The following is a 15,036-nucleotide window of genomic DNA, read 5'->3' as shown; positions in this document are numbered from 1 at the left end:
CACTTTCAGATATACTACACAGTATATCTTAAAAAAAATGGTGAAATTACATTTCTGCAATTTTGTTTTACACACAAAACAGAAAGGCGTAGTGTAGGTCTTAGGGGAAACATTACCAATGCCCTGCATCCATTGCAGGAACATAGCAAAGGGAACAGAAATATATTAGAACAGAGCAATCAGTCTGAAAGATATTTTCTGGCTTCAACCTGGCATGTGTGACATATCACCCAAAGGGAGCATACACACTGCCTGATGAACTTATTTTACAATAAGGAGACAAATCCAAATAATAGGTGCACTGCTTCTGGAATGATTTATTTATTCTTTTTTATGTAACAGTTAATACAAGTTGAATAAGCAGTGGTATCTGAAACAAATATATTAAAAGAAAAATTAAAACATAAGCTGTAAGTACACTTCTATCTCCTAGACACTTCTTTGGTAGAAATGGGCTTGCTTGGATATATTGCTCACAAAGATGGTGTTTAATGAAAATCTCAACCTCAAAACTGAAGTCCTTTCCTCTAACACGAGTTACAAGAAAAACTCAAAGTTAGGAAGTCAGTCTTAGTTGTCTTATTTTCAAGAAAGTCTCAGGATGCTACCAGTTCTTAAAATGTCTAGGTTCAAGTGACAGTACAGTGCTACAGTACCAACAATGTGTCTGATGAAGGGGGATCACATTAAATCTTCAAGAACCACACCAAGATTCTGCAGTTATTCTTGACTCACTGTTGTTGAAGTGCAGCTGTTTACATGGTGCTGTAAAGTGTGGGGGTGAGGCCTTTGGTGAGTGATGTAAACCTATACTTTTCTGACCTCAGTAACATGGCACTTGTCTCGTAGCTGTGGTCATGACTTGGGCTCTGTTTGTGCGCAGTCCCAGTCTCTAAAGCCACTCTCATTTTTTCCATCTTGTGCTTTGCTGATTAAACCACAATTAAAGACTGCAAGAAGCGCAGAATGTATAGCATCTGTCTGAGCCAACTCGAGCGCGGGTGGCTTTATTTTTAGGAGGTCTTGTTGAACCAAATGGTTGAAAAATCCAGACCATGTTTGCGTCACAGAAAAGAGCTGGTCAGCCCCGGGAGTAACATAATATGAGGATGTCAGAAAATTGTGAAGGCTTTAAATAAATGTGTCAAAACAGTTCTGAAATTTAAAAGTTCACAAGTATCTAGGCCAGTGGCTCCAATGGCTCTGCAGCAGATCAAGGTGTTCTTGTACTTATTTTAATGGTGCGTGTGTGATGAAAATCAGTTTTGCTCAAGGAAAAGATCTGAATGTCCCTCATCTCAGAATGTTGCCAATCTCAGAAACATAATTGTAAAGCTTGTAATGTATAGGACATCAAATAGATTGCTTGCAGATAATAATAGGATTTTATCCAATAACTGCACTACTTCTGCAACAGATCAAGAATTCAGGCTGATAAATAGCACTTATATTTAGGAGAATATAATTATTCACATAACTGAGAAAATCACTCCAAGTCTCCAAGAAGGCTGTCACGACTTTCACAGCAGGTCATCCTTTGTAAACAGCTTTTTAATTTTTTTTACTAAGGATTTTTTACACTGATTTCCAAATCTCTCTGAAATGCCAACAAATGTGCCTTCTGACCACAGCAATGATAGCATCAGGGGGCTAGCCTTTTTCGTATTTTTATTGATCATGACTTAAAATACAAAAATCTTGAAGGGCAAACCACAAGCGTTTGACATAAAGCCACATGACTATAAAGGGCTCACCGGAGGCCTTAAAAGTAGCAGTTTCCATCAGCTTTGAAGTTAATGCTGAAGTCTGGGTATCACGCCTGAAGAAAACTGCTTATATCATCACTTTTTGTTTGATTTTCTTTTTGAATGAGAAACAATGTGCTAAACCAAAAATAAGATCAATTCTTTCTTGCAGGTGCAGGAGGTTCAGTATTGCCCCTGTAGTCACACCAGTAAGAAGTGTGTGTAACAAAAACCATGATAGTTAAATCACTGACAATCCCTGACCCACTAAGGATAAAACAATTTCTATAAATGGATGTAGCCACTGCCACTGTGACCAAGCAACTAAAATATCATCCCAAAAAATGACACATAGATTTTTTAAATTCTTTTTAGTCACCCAGAAAAAGTCTGTTATTATATAAATATTAAGTTCTATTTTATCTATATCATCTCCTTTGTAATTTGTGGGTTAGGTCTGCTTCTACAACATTCCTTGGATGTTACGTTTTCAAGCAGTCAATTTTATTTTTATGAAAGATAAATACAGTATATCCAGTGCTTATTGTTGTTGAATAGCAAACATAGATCTTATATTATACCACATTCTCATTGAAGTGATGCTACCACATGGAGTTTATGTCAGAACTTGAAGGTTGGATAAGGTACTCTCCCTATCTGTTTGAATTCATTTTTTTTCTGACTCATTAATTCAGAAATTAAGATGTACTGCCTTTATGTTAACTGAAATATTCACAGTTGACACTGCAGCACAGATCATTTGGCCACTAGAGTGCTCACATGGGGAATAAACCAAAATATAAATTGATAGGCTGAACTGTAAAGGTATTAATATGCACAGCTACAGGGGTCTGCCAAGAAAAGCTTAAAAACCATGTTAAAGTATCTGTTTACTTTATGTACATTTTCAAGAATTATTCAATAGATGGATCCTTTCAAAAATGCAGTAAACTACTTCATTGAAGTAATAAAGTGAAGATGGTGATGACAGAATGGCTGTATAAAATAGGACATTCCATTAAAAGATAAACCAAAAAATAAAAATAAAAGCTAGTTAAGATAATAGCTCTTTCACATGGAAGGTTTATGAGAACCAGAAATCCTGACCTAGGCTTCATCTAAAAATGTACAGTAAGGCTCAAGTGCTATACCATACATTCTTAACAAAGCTAGTTAAGAATGAGAATAAAAAAATGGAATCTTATAAACAGAATCCCTGTGACACAGATTTTCTAAACCTTGTGGACTTCCCACTGCCTATGAAATTTTTATCCCCCCTATAGACTCTCTTTAAGCTAAAGGGGTTTAAGATCATGAAACGGGTTTTTTGCTGGCTTAGAATGGTAATGTAATCCAACAGACAGCCTGCTTTGCTTTCAACACACATACAATAATGTCTTCATATAAACAGAAAATAAACTCCATAGAATCCATTAATTCTTTCGACAGACAGAACCATAAGGCAAGAAAACCCCCTTTGCTACAGTACGTTGCTTCGTTTGCAAAAATGTTGCTTTTGGTTCAGATATAGATTAAATCTGTAGCGACCAATACAACAGTAATATACACAGGCTTAAATCTTCATTGTACTTTTAACGCTTTTTTTCTCTTTAAAATCTGGTTTTACCATTTTAGTCCAAACAAAGGGAATTTAGGGAAAGAATGTCCAAAAAATAAATAGTTTGTGATTGGCATCAGTGTCTTTTCTGTAAAACAAAAAAAAACTAAAAACAACAACCAAAACAGTGGCTAATGTGCTGTTAATAATAAATGAGTCAATCTAGTATTCTATTTTTTTGGTTCTAAAAATGTTGAAAGATTTGTTGAAAAAAAACAGTATTATGCTAAATAATTAATTCCAATGTACATATAAAAAGCAGGAGAAAGGGCATACTAGCAATTACTACTGCACTGTTAACCTGCAATGTGACCTTTCTGGACCTCAAGAAAGTGACAGAACAAGGAGGAAAAGTAACATGCTTAGATTAACACACAGTGAGTCAGTGGCAAAGTCAGGACCTTATCCAGGAACCTCTTGGTAACAATTTTTTTTTTTGCTAACCACTGGATCTCTGGCTGTTCAATATATTTTGACAGTGTGAGGTAGGAGCTGCATGCAAGCAAACCAAGAGCAAAACAGATGGCTCTCTCTCACAGTGCTACTGCCACTTATCCCTTTTCTCCTCACGGCCAGTCCAATGTCGAGGACCATATGGACAAATCATAGGTGCTTTGCCAAACATACAATTAAAACCCAAGAAGAGCTAGAAACAGTGAACTTCAAAATTAAAAAAACAAAAAAAAACATTAATTGATCTCAAAACATTTGGATAACTTCATTTTAACCTTTTTTCATTCGGATAAAAGTGATCAAAATGTATTCAAGTCCTGCCCGATCTCAAGCCAAAAGATCACAAATACCATTAAAAATATTTTTTCTGTTCATTTACTTCACTATACTGTACAATAGGTATGACAATGAATATAGTAATGATGTGCTGGTGTGTGTCTGGGAGGAAATGTACTCACAATTATTACTCACTTTTCCATCCGTTTGTCACTGCAGCCTCTCTAAAACTGTACAGTAAACATAAGACTCTCAGAACAAGCAGGGGTTGGCTTTTGTGCAGGGTGGAGAGTGCCAGTACCCTTGGCAACTAACTCTTGGAAAGGGATAATGCCTCAGATGTTTTTAGTCATTCTACTTAATTTTTTTTCTGTAAAAAGACATACTTGTTCTCAATATTTACAAAAATATCAAATTCCTTTTGGAAACAGTAATGTCAATATCAAATCTTAGAACTCCTTTACACTTTATTCATTCCAATCAGTCCTTCACTTTTGTACTGTATATTGTACATTTAGATTAGATTGCTCTCCTTGTAGTTCCAGGAAATCAAATAAATTAAAAGACATTTGTAGTGGATTGAATATTAATGAATAAAATATAGCATTCACTATACACTTAATTTGTGACCCAATTTGAGCAATGATTAGGAAATATTATTTGCAATGGAGCAAGAGCAGCTGTACTACTAGAAACTAGAATATGCAACTGGAAAGTGGAATGGTTTCCAAAATGATCTTGAATGGCCTGTCCAATCTGAAGAAGAATCATGCCAATAATGAGCCGAGAAACAATAGGCAGGGATGCCAGGAGGAGAATTATACAGGGTCAGAAAGGGTTAATTCTAGTCATGGCTATCTGCTGTCAAGCTCAAAAGCTTTTCCACTGGTTCCCTTCACAAAAAAAAAGAAGAAAAAAACATCAAAGACTTGTCATCTGGCATTGCGGAGAGCTGGTTTGAATTAAGTTCAATTCTCCTCTCTGTTTCCAAGTTCATGGTGAAAGTGCCTGGGCTTCTGGATTTCATTAGAGCCAATTTTCTTATCTTTTTTTTTCATTCTTTCTTCATCTCAGGCTTGATCCCCTGCAAATGCAACGTGGCACTCACTGGGTCTAAATACCAAGGTGCTGCCTTTAGGCACGCACTGCCTCTTGGGACCTACAACTAGGCAGTGAGAAAGATAGAGCGGGAAGGAGTGAGAAAACCCATTCTGGATATACAGTATGAACTGTTGAGTTCTCCTTCCAGAATGCACAAGGGACTATAAATCCTGAACTTTAAAACACTGTTGCACGCTCAAATTGAAGAGAACAGACCCTGCAGAAATAATTCACTCATAACAAAGGGATAACGAAAGGTGCTGTTTTGTCCCTCTTGCTGGGCAAATAGGTATGATATTTCAGCTTGGCAGGTGGTTAGAAAACAATTTTCTCTCAGGCTCATAAGCTACCTTATCCTTTTTTTCCAGATCCCAATCTAAAAGACTAGGCTCATACTGTATACTGCTATCTGGCATTAGTCCTTCAAAAGGCACACAAAACCTGCTGGATTACCAATGAAAGCATTGACTGTCTTCCCGAAGTGTGAATCATTCTGTTCACTTGTTGCACTTTTGTGGGATACTGCTCACTGCTTTGTGGGATAAGAGGAATTATTACTGACTGTTAATACATTTCTCTTCAGTCCTTTTCTTTTAATTTTATAAACTGCTCCAAACCACATTATTGAACTGTACATACTGTACAGTACATGTATATACAGAAAGCATCAAAAGAGTGTAGATTGCAGAAAACAAGAGAAAAAAGAAACATCTGTTTTGTAAACAAGGTTTAAATGTTTGAAAATCAAATAGATCTGTTAAAGGGGGTTTCAGATACTTATGCTGTGTGGAAGGAAAATAAAATGATTAAGTAAAGCTATTCAAAATACCTATCTATGTATACTGAAATAACTTATGTACTCAATGTTTACTGTGGTACAATTGTATGAGCACAAGAACCCAAATGATATGATCTGAGTGGGTGGATATACCTTCCATTTGAAAACTTAAATATTTTGATGAGATAAAAAACTTGTACAGTATGATTTTGCTATTAATGACCAAGTGGAAGCGCTGCTTTTTGGCACATAAGTGCCACACAACCCAGTAAAAAAAAGTAAAATAAAAATGAGGTTTCTCTTGAAGCTCAATATTATTTACTATATAGTAACCAATGAATCAGAATGGAGAAAAAGACTAAGCTAAAAGACTGACAAGGCAGTCATAATCTTTCAAGGTGCAATAAAATGCTACAGGTATAAGCATATTGGTTAGCAGCATCAAAATTGATAATTAGGCAGTTTTCTGTGGTATATTCTGACCGTGCAACAAAATTGGCAACCTGGCATCACTTAGACTAAGCAAATTGTGAATTTGCTGCACCTCAAGGCACCGTTTGCAAAGTCCAGTAGATTCAGAACAGACACTTCACTTTGTTTCACCAATCTCAGCCCAACACCAATGAAAACAGGTAAACTGCCTTTTCTGCTTTAAAATTCTGCTTTTGAAGTGAGAAATGATGTAAGTAGTCGAAATACAGTACTCTGTATATTCAAAATATGCATGTATGATCCAAGACATTCATTTGTACTTTTATGTGTATTCTATTTAAAGGTGTACCTCAGCAACTTTATATCGCAAGAAAACTAGTGCAGTATATTTTAGAAGCAAAATTAAATCAGGCATTTTTAATTCAGCTGGCATCACTTATCCTCTATATGTGAACAAAAGGCAGGAAGGAAGGTGAAAGACATTTAACTTAGACATGGTCTTTGCTTGAAGAGATTTATTGTGACCTCATACAGAGATGTGTGAAGTAGTGCTTACAACAGCTTACATGCAAAACGCTAGTGGAAGGAATTATTAATTTTATACTTTTAAACGCTGCCTGAACTCTTTCAATGCACACGGCTTCAAAGTTCCGCAAAGTACCATCACAAATTGAAGTTTACACCACACAGAGTAGAGGGTTATTAATAGCTCCAGAAAGCACTTTGTCAGACACCAGGGATAATCAGGTTCAGTCTGCCTGGCACGGTTTAAAAGCACGCATATAAAGGAGGTACAGGATAAAAGAGTCAAAGCAGAATAAGCCAAGACTTCAGGCAAAAAGTAGGATTTACAAAATTGTTACAATAGGAACAAAATATTTTTTCTTAAGAATCAGAAAAATGTCAAATGTATATATACATATTATTTATACACATTAAAATGAGAACTAATCTAAGAATTAGTACAGTACGTTCCATAAAAGTAGGAATGGTTTCTAGAGTGCATTCTATATAGTGATTCCTGCAATCCAGAAGAGATCATGAAATGTAACAATAAGCACAATTGATGTCCCTAGTTTCATACAAAACTACTGAGCCAATGTAAAATATTGCCTGTGAAATGACTTTCTTTTTGTAAAATGTAACAAATAAATTTAAAATTTCATGGAATTTTTCTGTGGAACACAGTCAAGATTATTTGCTCCTGAAATTGCTGCCAGGCTGGGAATAGTGCACGTTTTCTGGATTTCTAGGACTGTTTTTATATACTAAAAATGTGCAGGTAAAATTGAGGAGCAGACAGCTGGCTCCATGGTCGTAATCAATTCTTTAAGGATTCCACCTCCAAACATTTTTTGTTCTGGGGTTTTCCTGCTAAAGCATCACTGTGTTTTCAACAATAACTTCAGAGCACGACCAGTTAGCCTGATGATAGCTGAACTAGGAGGAAGTATTTTTCTAAGTTATATTTAAGACATGCATGTAAGCCCAGAATTTTGATACTAACTGGACTTTAATCATTAATATTATTAATAATAAATAATAATATAATGAAAATAATAATTTCATCATGTAGAAGACATTGCTATACACTATGCATCACCACGATGAGAGAACACAGTGAGTTATAAGGTATTGGAATTGGAACCTTTTGTTATCAAGTACTATACCACGTGTTTCCTCCAACATCTAAGTGACACCCACAGAAGGCTAGTGTCCCTAGTGTCCTGGGTTACCTGAAAGCTGCTAGGTACTCAGCATCCTCCATAGGAGGTTCCAGTCCCCCAGTGAAAGCCATGTTGACATTAAATCCCACTCCTGCATCAATGCCAACCTGTAGATCACAGAAAGACATTTTGTTAAGAGACTGGAAGCTGATATTTGCGAATCGCCCCTGGAGGGCAAAGGCTGAGCAATAAAATTTTAGGTACACACAACCCAATTTCATCATATATCTGAAGCTATGAAAGCCTAGACCTGGCCTTTACTGGGATGGGGAGACCCCTAAGGGAAACGTGGTTGCTGGAACAGGTGGTACTGTTGGACCAGTAGGACATACTGTATGTGTCACGGTCCATGTTTTAGAAGGGATCAGCAATTAGAAGTGGAATTCTGTTCTTCTTGGAAATTTAAAGTGGTCTACAGGAGAATCTACGAGAATTGGACTCCTTATTCAGAATCATTTAAATCAACATTTTTTCATGCCCGCAACGATGCCAACGAAGACATCATTAGACAAAACTAAGAAAGCTGATTGAAAAGGAAAAAAAAAACATTCTGCATTTCAAGACATAAAACAGGAGAAGCCTGTACATTTGATGCATGCATTTTTATCACCTGGTACCTGCCTTTATCTGTAACTGCAACCAAATTGCAATAAAGTGAAGATATGGCTATTATTTAAGGTGTTGAATTATTATAATTATTTTAAAATATTTAAGATTTTTGGCAAAACAAACTGGACTCTTATTCAGGGATCAGTCTTAATCACAGTGTTAAACATGGTTAGAATATCCTATACAATTAAGAAGAATATTGGATACAAAGCAACTTTCACCTCAAACATTCTCTCATATACAGTAGGTACTGTTTTCGGAATGTGGTGTTTTCTTTCCGAAGCTAGGCTATCCTTTGATTCCATTAATAATTAATGACAATAAACGAAACAACGCATATGATTACAAAACAATTTGTCTCGCCATAAAAGCATGCAGGGAAAAAAAAACAAAGCGTCAGCAGCTTGTTAATAGGTCACACAGTTTTCTTCAGAAGAAGACCTGGGGAGGAAGCTCAAAGCTAATGGAATGTGTGGTCAGACTTGTTCATGGCCCAGACACCAATACTGCACACTGGCCAAGCCAGCTGGAAGCTCTTTTAGCCTCAGAGAGGGGCAGATACTCCACCCTGTAACAGGGTGCGTAAAGCAGCCCTGCTGGCATTCGGCAAGCCTCAGAACTCAATCCAAACAGAGTATTACGACAAAGACCTTAATATCCTGATACTGGCAGCAATTAACTCCTGACCCTCTGGGTCAATTTTCTAGACACAGCCTGATGTTTCTGACAGGCAATCTGCTCAATATCTCCTTCAATGCCTTATAAGAGGAAAGTACAAAAAGCTAACAGCATTATTCTGAAAATTATTTTTAAATAAAGCAATTTTAATCACTACAGCGACAGAGGTAGATACGAATACTTCTGAACCGTTTCATGGACAATTTGTTCAAACTGAAAATAAAGATTTCGGTCAAAATTGGGCCTAATCAAAGAGCTAGACCAGTGGTTCCTTTATCTGTTATCTTGTTTCATTTCAGCATTCAAGCAGGGTTAATTCTGGGACAAAGTTCAACCAATTATAAGCTTTCAAATTCCCATAAAAATGTACTTTTTTTAAGAATCAGTATTGTTTTGGAGGTTACTCATATTGCTCATTGCTTTCTGTATCTCAAGTTTTAATGCTCAAACAAATCCATGCATTCTGTGGACCCTGTAATTCTGTAATTTCAATTACAGTAATACTACTGCTTTTGTCATTTAATTCAGTTACCTTTTAATGATGGCCTTTTCTGGATTTAATTTAGCTAATGTATAGTCAAATAGAACAAATATATTTTTTCTAATAGAAAGTGATGTTCATCAATAACTTTCAGTTCATAGATTGATTTTGTGAGTTTTAGACTGAAATACACAGTGGTAACAGACAAACAATTTACATAGAATGAAGTAAAAAGAAACCAAAGTGAAATTATTAAAAAATGCATAAAAAATGAAGAAGGAATTTCCATTAAAGCATATGTGATAATTCTGTGAAATTGAGGTTTACTAAAACTGCCTTGTTCTGAGACTTCTTTTACCTCTTCAGGTGCTCCACTGCCTGGGAAGAAGTTGCCATCATCGTAGCGGTGGAGAGACACGTAAAGAACATTGGGGTCACCATAGAAAGCTTGCTGTGTTCCATTGCCATGGTGAACATCCTAAAACACAAGAAACACAAGAAACTACCATTACTAAACACATACACATTTGCATGAAGTAGCAATTTCTACTTTACCTTTTCTTGCAAGACTGCGAAATGTGATTTTAATTTGCAACTCATACACTTAATCAAGTGCTGCACCTTGTGAAAATTTACTTGACACTGCTGTTTAAATTCTTGCCTTTATATAGTGTTCTTGTACAGCAGGAAACTGTGAATTTCTCACTAATTACAAGGGGACTTCAAGTTGACCAGACTGTAAAAGTCCAGAGTGGAATTTAGCCAGGACACTGGGGTTAACAAAACAATGCCATGGGATCTTTATTGGTCAAGATGTCAAGACCTTGGTTTAATAACTCATGTGAAGGATGGCATCCTCTACAAGCACAGTGTTGCTGATCACCATACAAGGGCATACATCCATCCATCCATTTTCTAACCTCTTCTTCCAATTCAGGATTGCGGAGAGCCAGACTATACTGGCAAACAAGCAAGGCAGGCTATACCCTGGAAGAGACTCCAGTTAATTGCCAGGCAGACACACAGACACATCACAGTCTCACACACACATCTAGGGTTAATTTTCCCAGAAGCCAATTAACCTACCAGTAGAATTTTTGGACTGTGGAAGGAAACCCGAACGAACATGGGGAGAACATACAAACTCCACGCACAGAGCACCCTAGGTCTAGAGTTGAACCCAGGGCCCCAGAGCTGCCAGGAAAGTGCTGACCTTTCCATTGGAAATTCTGGCCAAGAGGGAAGAGAACCACCTTTTGGTCCACATGAACTCACAGAATAGCAGCAACCTGGTTTTCCCATTCCCAGATGAAACCTTTGAGATCTGAGAAGATCAGATGGCAAGGTGCTTATATTGCCATTTTCAAAAAGGCTGTACTGTAATTTGAAATATTCAGAAAAAAAGGTTGCTGCTTCCACCTAATATCCTATGTTTTAGGCTCTCAGTTTACAAATGTGTTGCATTTTAAATATATAAACATAGTTGATTATGGAGTGCAAAGACAGAAAAAAACAAGTTAATTCATTAAAATTAATATTCATAAGACATAACAGAAAATAAATTATGTATCACTCTCCACAGTACTGTAACTTTATACTTACACAGTATAAATATACATGCATGTAATCCTCAGGGCATTTTATGTAACAAAGCCATTTCTTCTGTTCTTTTCATTGTGATGACTGGTATCATTAACAGCTCAGATTTAAAAAAAATTCTTAGGTAAAAAATAAAAATGGATTCTGATGCTGCACAGGACATGCTAATAATCCTAAATTTTTTCGACAGACAGGAGGAAATTAAAGTTGCTTCAAAGGCATCTGGAAACCCATAGTCATTAAGATACAACACTGCAGTGATCTTCATTCCTTCGCTGTACATGTGAAATATTTTCATTTCATACAGTGTGTACTGAAAGTGCAGCTTACCAAAAACAACAGAAATCTCATTTTTAAGATTTATTACAACAAGACATGATTTTTCTGACTGCATGGTAAATGTATAAGTAGTGCGAAAATCAAGGCAGCTTGTCAAGAAATAGGAGGATTTGCTTTATCATTATACAGTAAATGTGGTAGAGCAGTAAACAGTATCCACTGTCAAAAATAGGGATTATTAGAGATGCAGTAACACCAGTCTATCAAGGTAGTACAATGAGGAAGGGACAGAGATCCGCTGCAGGGCACACACACACGTTTCAGACACCAATTGACTTGGCCACCAATTCCTTAGAAGGTGGAAGACAAAAACCATTGTGAACACGGTAAGAATCTTAAAGCCCTACACAGAAGGCGACTCACTATGGAATAAAATAAAGGATCCAAGAGCTATGAAACAGCAGTTAACTGCTACACCACCGTGTCACCCAAAATAGTACAGTATGATACTAAAACCTTAAAGGTTTTTCAACACCAAAAATGGTGTTTGACCTACTATAGACTAATGAGTAGTCTCCAAAAAAAATTATTTACATGACAAATGTCCCTTTAGGGACTTAAAAATAGGTTCAGTGTGGTTGCAAATAAAAAATATTAAAAATGCAGCTTGTCTCGACTCCCTAAAAATGAATTGATAATGAATTATTTTTCTTTCTAAATTACTTGATAACCCATACATTTTAAGGCCTTTTAGTTTAATCAGCTTAACACTTTTCATTATATCACTTATTAGGAAAGAAAACAGAATTCTAATACAAGAGGCTGATCTAAAAAGCTTTGATCCAAAAAGCTCCTCGACCACTTTAACTCACCCAATCTACTATTAAGATCTTGCTAACATTGAGTCTGAGTTGCAGAAGTTTTGCAGCAATGGCCACGGAGTTGAAGTAGCAAAATCCCCTATAGTTAAAGAGAAAACAAAAATCATGTAAACTCCAGTCATGTCTCATACAACAAAGATGTAACATTATTAGTACATAATACAACATTTACTTTCCATCACCTATCATCTGCAATTATTGGCAGTATATTATCTGTGGTTAACTGCAGTATTTATCCAGATATCAATGAAAATAAATAAAATGGTGCCTAATTAAAAAAATAGTTTTTTTAATTTCTTTACCTAGATTTCAATCAGTTTAGAGAGATTTAAATGAAATACCTTGTTTTGGACAGGAGCAGCCCACCTGGGATTCGAACGCACAACCACTACTTGACCCTTGCCTGCTGCAATCTTAAGAGTTTGACTTTATTTTGGTGGAATCTTAGTGATTTCTCAGTAGAAAAATTATAATATGGCCATACAGTATATTAGAATTTTCATCCAAAAGGAATAGTGCTGTGCTTGTATTGATCTTCTTATTATTCTACTGGAGCAACTGTTACATCTAGCACCTAGCAATTTTGCTAGCATCTGACAATGCTAGTAAAACTGGCACGACATTGCAGGTAAGAAATCCCTAGTGAAATGGATAGCAAGTACATATGTTCCAGGAAACTGAACTTACATTGGAGTGCTCTCCTCTGCATGGTGGCCAGGGGGTCGGACAACTGCAAAGCCATTCTGAAAACAAACAGCAAGACTGATGTTAGATATCACTTGTGGTACAAGAACAAATGTTTCTCCTCTGTGTTCTTGAGTTATGTCCTCATGTGGACAGCATCCTGTACATTAAGACTAAGACTAAATCTTTTTCAAGACAGAAATCTTCTTCCTCTTCTTTCACAGAACCCCATTTTTCCTGACTGTTTTGCTAGAGAATATCTTCAGCTTACCTTATTCATTTTAACACTATCGTTATCAAGGACATCTTAGTAGCGTGCAAGTGTTTTAGGTTTATGATGTTTTGAAGTTGGCAATATTGGGGCCTTCTACTGTGGTCTGTAAGAATACTTAGTGATAGAGCAAATGTTTTTACATTTTAATACTGTTGTAGCAGCTGCTATTTATTATTTTGTTTCAAGTTTTCTATAAAGAGGTTATTATTTTAGAGTAGGTAATTTTTTTTTAGATCTGATAACATTGTATGGCGGATTTAAAAACATTTGGCAGTTTTGTGGTTGAAAGGATTATTTTAAATCGTAATGCCAGGCAGATCGTTTTCCAGTTCCAAGATTGCACTTTGAAATTACACATTTTTCTTTTCTTTTACAGTGTTTTACCTTGCACAGAAACTGCTTTCGGAAGCTAAAATTGCTGTGAGTGATAACTTTTTCAGATCCGCCGGAAGCAGCTGACTCCAAATGTCTTGTAACTAAAAAAACTGCTAGGAACAAAGTCAAAACCAGTACCCACGGTTGCATGGAAAGCCTATACTGCATATACAGTATGCATAAATAGTCAGATTTTATTTTGTAGTAATGAACCATGTTACAAAATAATGTTTTAGGTTGTCACCCTGCTTGAAAGTCCATTTACCACTAGGCACCAGCTTCTTAGGAGAGTGAAATTAAATGAAACAAACGTTTCCTTCTAATTTCCTTCTTACATGATTGTGCAAGGTGATAGATTTACTCCTGGTATGCCTGAATAATGATCTCAGAAGGTGGCGACAGTGGGAGGAAGAAAATGTGATATATTTTTATACATTGCAGTAAGGGAAGAAAAAAAAATCTCCACTATTCCACATTACAAGGTAAGAACTATTTATATTTTATAATTGAGTATAGACAAAACTGAAAACAATAACAAAAAAATAAACTGCCGAACAATATTTCTGACTGATATCTTGCTCAAGAGACAGAGGTATTTGATATTATGTATGTCACTGTATTTTTTAGAAAAGATTCAAACATATATACAATAGGCTAAACCACTGACTCTTACAGTATATGTTTGCAGTAATACTTTAGAAGGATTTTTTTTAAATCCTGTTCCTTATATTCAATATCTACTGGATATATATATTCAGTTTTATATTATAAATTACTTTAAAACACTTCATTCTGTATTTTATGGTAGGCTATCTAAATTATTTGTGCAATTGAAAGTTTATCAGTTTAATAATTCAGTTTGCTTGCGGTTTGTTACAATTGTTAAATTGTTACATTCAATGTTGTAAGAAGGCTGTATGAAAGCTGCTTCATCAAGTTAAACTGCACATTGTGATGGCTTAAGAAAACAACATATTTAGTGTTCACAATGTCTAAGGTGAATGAAAATGTTATTACAATATTGTTACAATGTTCAATTGTAAGAA

The 15,036-nt window shown here is 35.9% G+C and overlaps 1 protein-coding gene across 6 annotated transcripts in view; it reads right to left on the bottom strand.

Annotated features, from left to right (window-relative positions):
- Nucleotides 1–15,036, bottom strand: part of hdac4 (histone deacetylase 4) — a 244,485-nt gene that overhangs the window by 13,464 nt on the left and 215,985 nt on the right. For all 6 annotated transcript variants that reach the window (XM_088930368.1, XM_088930369.1, XM_088930370.1 and 3 more), the window contains 4 exons: nt 13,345–13,400; nt 12,649–12,736; nt 10,257–10,376; nt 8,140–8,237 (listed from right to left, as the gene is read on the bottom strand). In XM_088930368.1, the coding sequence (XP_088786494.1) occupies nt 8,140–8,237; nt 10,257–10,376; nt 12,649–12,736; nt 13,345–13,400 (362 nt within the window). The remainder of the gene's footprint in view (nt 1–8,139; nt 8,238–10,256; nt 10,377–12,648; nt 12,737–13,344; nt 13,401–15,036) is intronic.

Source organism: Atractosteus spatula, chromosome 13 (genome assembly GCF_055471065.1).
Source record: "Atractosteus spatula isolate fAtrSpa1 chromosome 13, fAtrSpa1.hap1, whole genome shotgun sequence".
Classification (NCBI taxonomy): Eukaryota; Metazoa; Chordata; class Actinopteri; order Semionotiformes; family Lepisosteidae; genus Atractosteus; species Atractosteus spatula.
Note: the sequence above shows the minus strand (reverse complement) of the source record. Positions and strands in the feature narration are given on the sequence as shown.